Source organism: Bos indicus x Bos taurus, chromosome 1 (genome assembly GCF_003369695.1).
Source record: "Bos indicus x Bos taurus breed Angus x Brahman F1 hybrid chromosome 1, Bos_hybrid_MaternalHap_v2.0, whole genome shotgun sequence".
NCBI lineage: Eukaryota > Metazoa > Chordata > Mammalia > Artiodactyla > Bovidae > Bos > Bos indicus x Bos taurus.
The window spans coordinates 110,842,102-110,855,799 of NC_040076.1; the positions used below are offsets into that span (position 1 = coordinate 110,842,102).

The 13,698-nt window shown below is 40.2% G+C and overlaps 1 protein-coding gene across 2 annotated transcripts in view; it reads right to left on the reverse strand.

Moving 5' to 3' along the window:
* Window positions 1–13,698, reverse strand: part of KCNAB1 (potassium voltage-gated channel subfamily A member regulatory beta subunit 1) — a 450,729-nt gene that overhangs the window by 293,494 nt on the left and 143,537 nt on the right. Inside the window, exon 1 of one of the 2 annotated variants that reach the window (XM_027542880.1) lies at window positions 4,522–5,581. The exons of the other annotated variant lie outside the window; for it this stretch is intronic. Within the exon in view, the coding sequence (XP_027398681.1) occupies window positions 4,522–4,742 (221 nt within the window). The 5' untranslated portion in view covers window positions 4,743–5,581. Of the gene's footprint in view, window positions 1–4,521; window positions 5,582–13,698 lie in introns of those variants that run through there. 2 annotated transcript variants of the gene reach the window in all.

Here is a 13,698-nt window from a genome sequence, read left to right on the forward strand (position 1 = left end):
CCAATTGTCCTTCACTCAATGAATGGTTAAAAAAATCATGAAACATCCTTACCATGAGCTACTACTCAGTAAGAAGGAATGAACTATTGATACACACAATCTGGATGAGTCTCAAGAGAGTTATGCAGAATGGAAAAAGCCAATGCCAAAATATTACAAACTGTATGATCCCATTTATATAATGTTCTTGAAACAACAAATTATAGAGGATCAGCGACTAGTGGATGCTAAGGATTAAGGACTGCCAAAGAGGATGGATGTGACTGTAAAGGGGTAGTATGAGGGAGCCTTGTGGTGATGAAGCAATTTTAATGCTTCATTGTGGTGGCAGTTATACAAACTTCTACATGTGGTTAATTGCACAGACATAGAAATACACACACATGAATACCTGATAACCAGTAAAATCTGAACAAATTCTGTGGATTGCAGTAATGTCAGTCTACTAGTTTTGATGCTGTGCTATAGTTATACAAGATGTTCTCAATGGAGAAAAATCATTTAGTTACATAAAAATTCCCTGTACTTTTTTTGTGAATTTCTGTGATCTATAATTATTTGAATTAAAAAATTTAATAATGACAAAAAAAAAAGGTAAAATGGATTGACTCCAAAAAAGGAGAAGTTTTATAGTGGAATTAAAGATTATTGCTCAGACAATTTCCTTCTTGTAAATAATTCTCTTAAGAATTTCAAAGCATGTTTTATGCAACTATATAACACAAAGTTATATTGGTACAAATGTATATGTTACAAATAATACTTTTTTCATGAAATTGGGTTCATTGACATTCAATTTGTTCTGGAACTAAAGTAAAAATTTTGGAATAGAGGAGTAGCTTATCAGCACAAATGTGCTCAAATATGAATAACAAAAGCTCTGAGATCACGTCAATCACTAGTAGCTGGATCATTCTAAAAAAAAAAATCTTAAAAAAAACACCCAATAAATCAATTAAACAAAAGCAACCAAAAAAAGCTGGCTTAATTCCTTTTCTGAGTGATTTGCCTTTCTTAGGATAAAAGGTTGATGTATGTATCTACCTCTATGTGATACCCATCACATGTATATATATCATGTAAACATCTATCATGTATACCTGCAGAGTGTATATCAAACTCTAACAGTGTGATGAACTCTAATATTAAAAATATATGCAAAACTAAGATAAAGGACCTCTTATGTATTAATAAGGCACAAGTATAAAAACTATAAGAAACACAATAGTCCTGTATTATCTACACACAAGATAGTTCCCAAGATAAATGTTAGATGGAATTTTGTTCTCTTGAACTTACAGTGACATTTGAATAGCAGATTGCTCTGGTGGATTTTTTTTCTCACCATTAGCCTTGAAACAATAGTTAATTTTATGCAAGATTCTTGCACAATGCTGATGTGAAGGTAAAAGTGGCTTTGAGTATTCTTGCAAAATTCAGGTGTTTCATACAAGTGTATATTAATTCTTTCTAAAGTCCCAAGTTCATGAGTTTCTGATTAATGTCAGGTTGGCAATGTCAGGATGGAAATTATAAGCTATGAGTTTTGCTTTAAAAGTCATAAGGTATTAAATGAGTAGAAATCTTCTACTCAGGGTTGTAAGTAGGTCCTCAATGGCCAGGTAGCCCCCTACAGCAAGGCTGGAACCTGAAAGAAGTCCCTGGGATGGCAAATAGATGGCAGATATGGGCACAATGACTTGTGCCCCAAGATGCAACCATAACTGAGACGGTAACCTCAAAATGGACCAATAGGTTGGTTGAGGTCTGACTATGAACCCCAAAAATACGACCTTCATAAAAACATCTTATAGTATAAAATTATTATGTATTTGTGAGTTTGCTTATTCATGGTCTGTTTTCATATGAATGTGAACCCCAAACCTTATCTGGTTTCTACACATTTGCGTACCCATTTCTAATAGGGTTCTTGCCACAGAACAGGTGCTCAGTAAATATTTGTTGATTAAATGGGTATCTCTTCATTCCATAACATTTTTTTGACAATTACTGAGTGGTAAGCACTTTAAAAATTCTGACCAATGCTATGAACCCTCTCCTCAAAAATATACACAAAGACAATATTTTTACTTTCTATAGGATTCATGGATCCCAGTTAAGTTGTGCCAATGGAAATCATTTTCAAGGATGAGAATATTATTATAAACACAATTAACCACTGATTTTCCATTCTAGTGCCTTCAGGCATTCTCCTGATTGTTTACCCAAGCCAATTACCTCCCCAAGTCTATGGCATTATTTTTTAAATTTTTTGCTACATTATTAGTAATAAATACTTTTTGCATGCACAATATATTTTAGTGACATCAATGCCAAAAAATATAACTAATAGAATATTTCTATCATTTTTATAAAGTATATTATAGTCTCTTTCCCTCCTACTTCTGTCCCTCCCTACTTCTGTCTTTCTCTTCTTTCTTTCTCCAACCCTAAGAAAGTCTTAGTGTACATTTGGCATAATCTCCTGATCTCTTTCCTGAAAGGTCACTCTAAGTAGAATTTGAAAGACAAAGGAGTTAAGTCACACTCACACACACACAAAACCACCTGCCTGTCATAGATGGAACAATTCAGAATAAGAGGGGGAGTAGAAACCAGGTAATGTCCAGTCACCATAAACAGCAAATACTTCAAGTTGTCCTGAAGACTGCAGATTGCTAGCTTTTTGTCAGGAAAGAGCTGTCCTTAGTTGGTAGTAATGAAAGATGCCCAAGTGAATCTTATACACTGAGCTTCTGGTGTGTATTATCATTCAAACTGAGCTGAGCTACATTACCAGAAAAACCATAATGGCAATCTCCTGCTTTCGTAAGAGGAAACTCTTCCAATACACTAATTCACAAGCAACTATGAAACTCTGCCACAAGAAATGAAGGGTGTTACTATTTATCCCTTCTGGCTTACAAAAAGAGAGCTCAAGGTGCTGCTGAAGGCCACGGTTCAAATTACCTCTGCAGTCTGCTTTAACCCTGAGTGTACCATTCCCAGGGGCCCTGCCCAAGAAGGCAGCAACTCCTCTCCATCTCCATCAGAGCTGCTGAAGTGCACCCGGAGCAGTATCGTGGCCACGGGGCAGAGGCTGGGTGTGTGCCACAGAAGCAGCAATAGAAAATGCCAGTGCACTCAAGACTGCAGTCCTAGTTACCAACCTGTCATGGGGCCCCATTCTCCACCCTGGAAATATCAAGAAAAGCAGAGGTCCTCACACCAGTGATACTTCAAGGAGTTGTCTGGAGTTAGGCTGCTTGCACTGTACCGCAGTTGGGGCAAAGCGCTTTAGCTATAAATTTTCAGTCAGTCTACCCCATCAAATTCAAGGCTTTATTTCTTAATGGCTCAAAAATATACCAAAACAACAGGGCTTGCTGTTTTTTCAATGAGATTCCCTGTTAACTCTGCAAAGAAACTTTTTTCAAGGACAACTTTTATAGAAATTGGTTTGAATGCTTATTTCAGAATCCCCACAAGGAAAACCTAGTCTTAAGTGTTCACGGGAGTTATTTTAATTGCATTAAGTTCCTTTCATCCTAAAACCTGGTTCCTAACAAAGATGAAGGAAAGTTAAATATAAATAATGGACAAAGTCGTATCAGCAAACTAGAATCACCAAAGCCTTTGGAAAACGCATCATAAGCTCTTCTCTACATCTGCAAAGACTTTCAGAGACAAAAACCACAGGAGTTTTAAAGAAAGAAAGTCAGAAAGATTCGGCACAAAACAAATACAATGAGGAGGCAAGAGTCACAGAATTGAATAATGAAATTTTCTACTTTTCAGATTTCAGTCATTCCCTATTAAAGAGAGCATCAACTATTACCAGGAAGATTTCCAGCTCTGGAAAGCAGCATAGAGGGAAGGGGAGATTAAAAATCTATGAAGAAATCAGTAATATTACAACAATTGACTTTTTCTCCATATTTCATAAGGTCTGCACTGTATTTCAAGAATAATTTGGGTTTAAGTATGTCAGTGTTCAAACTAACTTACCAGTATAGGTGTTTCTTCCCTGTAACAGAACTTCCTTAAAAGACTGCCCAGCATTTGTCAACTTGAGCTTTCAAAAGATAAATAAGAATACAGTACTAGATGGAAAACTATTTTTAATAGTATAATCACAGAAACTACAGTCTGTACCATAAAATAGGACAGGCACATTTGCTCTTGAAAAGCTACTCTAATCTCAATACCAGTTTTCAGCTGCTGTGTTATTCTCTGAAGACGAAATTCATACAGCTCTTAAGGTGTTCATAACACTTTAGAATATACAAAATGGGCCACAGTTTTTAAATCCTATACATAATACAACACCACACAACCACCTTGGGCTTTCCACTTTCCTAAGGAAAGGCACGTTTCCTATTTTAAAGACACCTGAAAATTCTAAATTATGCAGCCCACCAATAAGTCAGTCACTTTTCAAAACCGCTGAATTGTCTCCACTACACCTGTAATACAACACAGAAACCCGGGGCAGAGGGAATCTTAGCAATACGTCCATACCTATATTTCATGCCAGTCTGCTTTGCAGTGGACTCTTTGAGAGAGATGTGATGCTGAGGGGTGAAGGTCCCTAGGCTGCGAGCGATGATAGCAACCGTGCGGAATTTGGCCCGGGCTGCGTTCACCACATTGGGGGCGGTGGAGCTCTGCTTGCTCAGAAGTCTGTCCTCACCATTCCGACTCTTCAAATTATGCTCGGTGCAGGCTATGGAGACTTGCATTGCTTCCCCGGGCACCGCGCGGTCCCTCTCAGAACCCCAGAATACAGGCAGTCAGGAGAGATCGAGCAGTTGGGAGGGTCTGCTCGTCTTTTAACCCCTCCTTGCTCCCTCTTCCTCGGAATGCCGGCAGAGGAGTCCTCGCGGCTGACTTCAGAGTCCGGGAAAGTGGCAGGAGTGGCTGCGGTGCAGGACAGAGTCCCAGACACCAACAGAAGTAAACAGCCAGCCCTTAAGTTGTCACAGCAGCTGGAGCGCGGATCAGGCTCGCAAATCTTCCCAGGCAGTAATCTCGCTTGATTAAACAGCCAAATCCATGTAGTCGGGAGGCTTGGGCAGACGCCTGGAGCTAAGCATTCGTGCTGACTGCACGCAGCCCTGGCAGAGGCCCGTCCGCCGTGTCTGAATGCGGGTTCGCCTCTGGGCGATGGCTCAAATCCACGCAGGCATACCGCAAGATGCGCCGCTAGCACCCTCTGGACCAAAGGCAGGATGCTCTACTGGCGCGTGGAGCATCCCAAGAAGCAGCTAATGGCAAGCCGCTCCCCAGGGACCGGTGCTCTCCATCCACTCAGGCTGTCAGCTCCCTCCCTGGCCCACTCCGGGAGGTCCTAGGAGCTCCTCAAGACCCCTCCCCATTCATTTTCAGGCAAAAGCCTGGGTCATTGAATCCGTACCCACACGGTTTGCGGCTGCATGGAGGAGCAGGAAGGTCCCTTTAAAGAGCTCCTTGCCTTTGTGTGCGAGGGGAAAGCAAGAATCACTTTCACCAGACTCTTGCTGTAATAGAAGCTGGAGGGCTGCTTTTCAAGAGGGACTCTGCCCAGACTCAGACCAAATTCTGCTGCAGTACAACAGTTGGAATGGGGGAAGGAAGGATGGGGGTGCTTATGCCAGAGAACATGCCAGTGAATTAACACGTGAATACTCTGTGACTGGTTTGTTACAACACAGCTTGAAATCCCTGTTATTAGCCTTACCAGCATTTATTTCACATTTGCATATTACTTACTTCTTAAGCAAATTAGTTTGAAGTTTACTGAAAAGACAGTGCAGACTTTTCGGTCAAGTAACTTAACTTGCTGCAAAATCTATTCTGGCTCACAAAGGAGGGTGAAGGATGGGAGAGGAGGCAGCAATTTAGTGCACCCAGAAGGGGGCTGCACTAGCTAAGCAGAAGGTCCAAGTCACCACCCAGAAAGGTCCAGGGCATGTGACTGGGACTATGACCAGCTGGTGAGGACAAGCATTATCTCCAGGTCAAGGGTAGGCAGCAAGGCATCTCCTGTCTTCTCTGAATGTTCCTATGAGGCAGAAATATTGCCTGGTTCAATATCAGATTCAAAGCAACTCCTCAGTAAGTGTGATTGAACCAAACCAAGCAGCAGGGGGCTAATAATTTATCTGTTTGAAATGCACGGCAGTCAGAGCTTTTTTTTAGATAGATATGCTTGCAATAAAACTGTGGGGCTTCCCTGGTGGTCCAGTGGTTAAGAACCCGCCTACCAATGCAGGGGACAAGGGTTAGATCTCTGATTCTGGAAGACCCCACATGCAGGGGAGCAAAAAGTCCCTGCACCAGAACTACTGAGCCCGCGTGCTGTGTAACACCTGAAGTCCAAGTGCTCTAAAGCTTGTGTCTGCAATGAGAAGACTTGCAATGAGAAGCCCGTGTACTGCAACAAAGGCCCAGTGCAACCAAAAATAAAAATTTTTTTAATTAAAATTTTTTAAGTTTTAAAATTAAAACTGCACCTTCTGCAAAATCAGCTCTCTAAAGGTGGTTCCCAACAGAAACTGCTGTCAAGAAAAAAGGAAGTGTTTAAATCAATGATATTTGTAAGCACCATCTCCATATTAGGCATTAGAAAGAAATGTGGAGAAAAAAATGAAGCACTATCCTTCTCAAGGAACTGGCAACCTGGATGGGAAGAATAAGGCAATAACCCTTAAAGAGATTAATTAAAAAAGTTTGAAAGAGTGGTACGGACAGCAAGTACACTAGAGTTAAGCAGGAGAGTGATTATAGGAGGCTAGAGAAAGTTTTTCATTTTGATTTATCCTGTACATTTGTAGTGAATCCCTATTATGCACCTGATTGTTTGTTGCTGGGATACAAAGATAGCCTAGATGCAGGCTAGACCTCCAGAAGCCCGGGCAGCCCTCAAAGACTACAGAACTTTGCCTGGGACATGAATTTGATTAGCTGGAGAGGAATAAGTCTGTCTTCCCAGAGACTGGCTGGGGTGAGGAGAACATACACTCTGGCTGTGTCAATGTGACATATATATATATATATATATATATATATATATATATATAGCAATTCTGACTACTTCTCCCCAAATTAAGTTGTATGAATGAAATTTTCAAATCGAATACATACCTATTTTGAATTTCATTCCAGAGATGAATCATAATGAATCAAATCATAACATTTTATAACCTGCATATAAGGTTTATATGACAATGTGGAATCTCATCCTCTACCCTCCATGCTCTTCCCCCTCCTTATTTAACAAAATAAATATAGTGCCTACTGTTTAGTGGTTGGGAAGTGACTTTAGGAAGAGGTAAGTATTGTGGAAAGGGACAAATGAACCTAGGCTGCCTTCTTTTTACCCTCAGCTGCAGGGAAGTAGCTCCTGAAGCAAAATTTTGTTCCCTGGAATAAATAACAATGGGCAGAGAGGAAGCAGACCATTAGAACTTTTCTTTTTTTCACAGTAAGCTGGCTCATCGGGAATAACCAATGTGAATCAGGAAAAGAGTCAAAGTGAGAAGAGGAAGCAGTAGGAGGAATCAGAAAGAACAGCTCAGAAAAGGAGGGAGAGGCAGAATAAAGCAGCCTGGGAAGCAAGACAGAGGAACATGGTGATCACCACAGAGGGATCAGGAGCCAGTGGCTCCAGCTTGGGCACAGGCTGAGGGGGAAAAGGTATGGAAAGGCAGCTCAGGACTGAGGTAAGAGAGCTGCCCATTCTTACGGAGGAGGGACAGTGTGTTAGGGTGTGTGAGGTCTGGACACTGTTAACTGAGTGGCTTTCAGGTTTGCCAAGAACTAGCAGAGCAACGCCTGAAAGCATAACCAAAACCAGAACAGGGACTAGGTTATCAGAATAAAACATGCAAGGCAGAGAGAGCACTTATGAGTCACTTATTTATCCCCCAGAGGACAAAGCAAGGCGCCTTGTTCAGAGCAGGCCTTCCATAAATATTAATAATCGAGAGAAGATGATAAGGAAGCTAAGTGAGAAAGAAGGGAAGAAAGGAGAAAGAGAGGGTTATGGGGAAAATGCCAAAATTTTCTATAAACTTGAATCCTTAAAAAAAAGAAAGAAAGAGAAAGCCCTGCATATTCTAGTTTTACACAGCCTGCTCACTTGAAAGGCACCAGTAACTGCCCCACATTCATGTCTGCACCTCTTGTGTGTGGACAACTGTCCGCCTTTAGTACCTGCCTCAAAGAGAATCAAAGGAGCAAGGCCAGAGGAATGCTCACACTGCAAGCCTCTTTCTGGTTGCCTGCAGTGAGCCTTTCCAGATCTAATGCTACATGGACTTTCTGGCAGCCAGCCAGCAGCCTGGTGACATACCCCTAGCTGTGCTCACCCTTCCCAGCATTAGCGGAGCAGTTGGTCTCAAGGCCCGGAAATTAGATAATGGTTGCTGGGAGAATGCTCTTTCCTCATAAGTCTGTGCTAATGGGTCACATGCTAATTAAGCTGGGAAAATTAGATTTCAAATGTATACCTTTCCATGTCACACAATCAGATCACAGGATCCTCACTATTATTATTTAGGGTTCAAATAAGACACACAAATGGTGATGTAGATATATATGTAGCTATAGATGTATCTATTGCTATGAGTGGAATTGGGTCCCCCCACCCAAACTCATATGTTAAAGTCCTAACCCCAAATAAGTACCTCAGAATGTGACTATATTAGAGATTGGTTCTTTAGAGAAGCAACTGAGGTAAAATGAGGTCATGAGGGTGGGCCCTAATCCAATCTGACTGGTGTTCTTATAAGAAAAGGAGATCAAGACACACACACAGAGAAGATTATGTGAAGACACAGAGAGAAAGAATCCACCTGCAAGTCAAATAGAGAGGCCTCAGAAACCTGCCCTGCTGATACTTTGACCTTGGACTTCTAGCCTCTAGAATTGTGAAAAAATAGATTTCTGTTGTTTCAGTCACCCAATCTATGGTATTTTGTTATGGCAGTCCTAACAAACTATAGTTGTTAATATTGTTTTTATTTTAATTTTTATATTATTGGTCAAGATAAACTATTGGAATTCTCTGAAGAAATGCTCCTAAAAGTCATTAAAAGACCATGATGGATATCATTATCATGCCACTCCACAATTCTAAGCAAATATACAAATGTACTCCAAGGAAGAACTCCAAATTTATTCCTTTCCACCAAGTCATGAAGCCTCTGCATGGTGCCTCTTGATACAAAGAGGTAGTGGTCTTCAAGACACTTTTAGTACTTGTTCTTAATGATCTCCTTATTTGGTGAACTCACCCTATTAAGACTTTGCTTTATTTTGAGCATCTGTAATCAATAACCTCAGAAATGTCATGAGGCAATGGAGAGAAGCCTGCACTGGCAGGCCTAGCCCTGGTTGCAAACCCAGCTCTGTCACTTTGCCTGTGACTTTGGATGTCTTTATCACTTTCTATTCTTTCTTTCTGTTTCTGTTCTTCCCCTGAAATAGAAGAGGGATGTGCATCTACTTCCAAGACCCTCTCTTGTGCTATAAGATTCCATGAGGTTCTTTTACAGAGAGATGTGAAGGTTGCAAAATTACATAGAGTCAAATTATCACTTATTCTGCAATTTTGCCTGGGTCTTAGCTGGTCTGTATTCATTACCTGATATTTGGGATTCTATACTGTTTATGTCAAAGGGTCACTGGGTCATGGTGAGAGAACTGGTTGGGAAGAGACCACAGGCTGCTTAACTCGCATCCTATCTTCTCATGCTCATGCATAGCATCTTTCTGGTAACATGGAAGGACTCTAGGATATGGGGTCAGTTGGAGCTGGGTGTGAATCCCAGCTCCACTGTGACCCTTCTTTCTCATATGTCACTGAGTGGGACTTTTAACTTCCCCGTGTCTCTATCCTTATAGAAAACTAGGTGCCCGAACATGCCTCTTCGAATGACTGTGGGAATGGCATGAAACAGTGCTTGAACCACAGCAGACACTTGATATCTCAGTATCCATCTCAATTTATTAATAGCAAGGTTATTGGGAAGTCATTAATCTCCTCACAAACAAGCTTACCCAGAGACCTCAGCAGTCACCAATATCAGTGACACTCACACAGCACTTCCTATGTCCCAGGAACTCTTAGGAACACTTCAGATATATTAGTTTACTCAATCCTCACATAATCCCAAAGGGAGATGCCATGTCATCAACTCCAATCTACAGGTGACAAAATGGAAGACACAGAGAAGTTAAACAACTTGCCTAAGCTGACACAAGCTAAAAACTGAGATCTGGGATTTACCTCGGGGTACCTGCCTCCAGAGACTTGGCTCTTAACCACGTGCATACTACTCCTCACTGCAAGGACTTCCTGTGAGACAGGATTGAAATAGTGCCATTTTATGACTATAATTTGAAGGAAGTCCTAGTCTTATTATGAGTGAGGGAAAGAAATTCAATATTGAAAGTCTAAAAATTTCAAACAGTTAAATAAGCCATGCCTGGTAGCTTTTGAGTATACTGTTTAATCAACCTTTCCAAATACTTCATAATGCATTATTCTTATTATGCAAGCAAAAAACTTTTTCCCAATTACCTGGCAAATTTTTGATTGATTCGATTTCCCACAGATAAAGTCAGAGCCAAATGCCTTGTGCTCAGTCTGCTTAGAACTTATGCTTTATATTCCATTGGAAACCACAGCCCACAGGATCCAGGAAACATTTAAGTATGCAGCCAGGCAAAACTGGATTCATTCAAAACAGAAAAGAATCTGCTAATATGTGAAGAATCTTAAACATGCAAATGTACAGATGGCAAGCCACTTTATGTGCCTATTATTTGTGATTAAAAGAGGAATTGTTAGGATGTAAGTTTCCTATTTATCGGAAATACTTAACACGTGGGTTTGAAGAACAAATTATTACATTCTGACAAGTTGAACCAGCCATGAAAATTAGCATGGGCCCACATTTGCATAGGCACAGATTTTAGAATAATAAGTAAAACTGAAAGGACAAACTGAAAACACTCAAGGCTATGCTAAATAGAAGAAACTTCCAGATGTCTACTCTTCCGCTTCCCTGGAAGAAAAGTTTCAACAAAGAACCCCTACTAGGACCCCTATAAGCGTTCTCAAACCCCCAGCCACAAGTTCAAAACCAAATATAATTAAAGGATAGTTAAGGTTTTCAGTGAACACAAACTATACCTTCAGCCATTGATAAATATTTCCTTAATCTGAAACTTCTGACACAACAGATGTATCAGCAATATCTTTCATATTTATCACTTTATTTGAGGCAAGGTGCCATAGTGCTATAGAAAGCAGGTGTGGAAGAAATTCACAATTCAGATTATTTTGCTCAGCCTTCTTCATGGAAAGTAATTTTTTATAAGCTTTGTCTGGAACATGGATATAGATCTGGGAGGAAATAGGGACAGAGGTCTGTTTATATTTTTTTTAACAAATGTCATTAATTCTTCCTAAATTATAGCCATTAGTATAATTTCTCCCATTGCCTTATAATACAACAAACTGGTCGGAAATATTTGCCATGTCTTTAGATAAAAGATTTTCCTAAAGAGCTTAACACAGAGAGAATTTGTTTTCAAAGATAATTAGAATTATTATACTTCATCCAATTTAAGATACCATTAACCACAAGATACATCATTACCTTGTACACCACTAAAATAGAAATTGTGGCCAATTATAACACAATGCTTTTTCATCCCTCAGATTTTACATTTTAAATTTATCAAAGAGTCTTTTTACACTTAGACTTTTCTGCCCAAAATTTCATTCTTGTACATACATACCTATAAAAGAAAATGTAAAGGGAATAAACTATTTAAAGTATTCCCAAAATGTGTTCACATTCAGAGTTTGATGCTTCTGAATGTTTAACTCAGAGTCATCAACATCCACATCGCTCCATACAGTCATCCTTTGTGTTGGTAATGCAGGAACTTAAAAAAGAAAAAACAACATTCTCAACTATAGTCTCTGGGAGTTTATTCTGAGCTGTTGACATCTACTCTGACAGTTGCAGCACACATTTATACGTATGGACAGCCACATCGTGATGGTCACATGAAAGTGAAAGTCGTTCAGTCATGTCCGACTCTTTGCCACCCCATGGACTGTACAGTCCAATGAATCCTCCAGGCCAGAATACTGGAGTTGGGGAGCCTTTCCCTTCTCCAGGGGAACTTCTCAACCCAGGGATCAAACCCCAAACCCCAGTCACCCACATTGCAGGTGGATTCTTTACCAGCTGAGCCATGAGGGAAGCTCAAGAATACTGGAGTGGGTAGCCTATCCCTTCTCCAGTGGATCTTCCTGACCCAAGAATCAAACTGGGGTCTCCTGCATTGCAGGCAGATTCTTTATCAACTGAGCTAACACATAGCCAGGAACAATTAGAGACCAAATCACTATTTCAGCAAAAGAAAAGTATGTGCTTCAAAGAACTGGTGGTTTCTAAGATAGTATATTAGAATATATATAGAAGTTATAGATAGATTATAAATGGATAGTATATTAGAAAATACTATAGTTCTATACAGTCAGCAAAAACAAGACCGGGAGCTGACTGTGGCTCAGATCATGAACTCCTTATTGCAAAATTCAGACTTAAATTGAAGAAAGTAGGGAAAACCACTAGACCATTCAGGTATGACCTAAATCAAATCCCTTATGATTATACAGTGGAAGTGAGAAATAGATTTAAGGGACTAGATCTGATAGACAGAGTGCCTGATGAACTATGGATGGAGGTTCGTGTCATTGTACAGCAGACAGGGATCAAGACCATCCCCATGGAAAAGAAATGCAAAAAAGCAAAATGGCTGTCTGGGGAGGCCTTACAAATAGCTGTGAAAAGAAGAGAAGTGAAAAGAAGGAGGAAAGGAAAGAGATAAGCATCTGAATGCAGAGTTCCAAAGAATAGCAGGGAGAGATAAGAAAGCCTTCCTCAGCAATCAATGCAAAGAAATAGAGGAAAACAACAGAATGGGAAAGACTAGAGCTCTCTTTAAGAAAATTAGAGATACCAAGGGAACATTTCATACAAAGATGGGCTTGATAAAGGACAGAAATGGTATGGACCTAATAGAAGCAGAAGATATTAAGAAGAGGTGGCAGGAATACACAGAAGAACTGTACAAAAAAGATCTTCACGACCCAGATAATCATGATGGTGTGATCACTCACCTAGAGCCAGACATCCTGGAATATGAAGTCAAGTGGGCCTTAGAAAGCATCACTATGAACAAAGCTAGTGGAGGTGCTGGAATTCCAGTTGAGCTCTTTCAAATCCTGAAAGATGATGCTGTGAAAGTGCTGCACTCAATATGCCAGCAAATTTGGAAAACTCAGCAGTGGCCACAGGACTGGAAAAGGTCAGTTTTCATTCCAATCCCAGAGAAAGGCAATGCCAAAGAATGCTCAAACTACCACACAATTGCACTCATCTCACACACTAGCAAAGTAATGCTCAAAAGTCTCCAAGCCAGGCTTCAGCAATATGTGAACAGTGAACTTCCTGATGTTCAAGCTGGATTTAGAAAAGTCAGAGGAACCAGAGACCAAATTGTCAACATCTGCTGGATCATTGAAAAAGCAAGAGAGTTCCAGAAAAACATCTATTTCTGCTTTATTGACTATGCCAAAGCCTTTGACTATGTGGATCACAATAAACTGTGGAAAATTCTGAAAAAGAT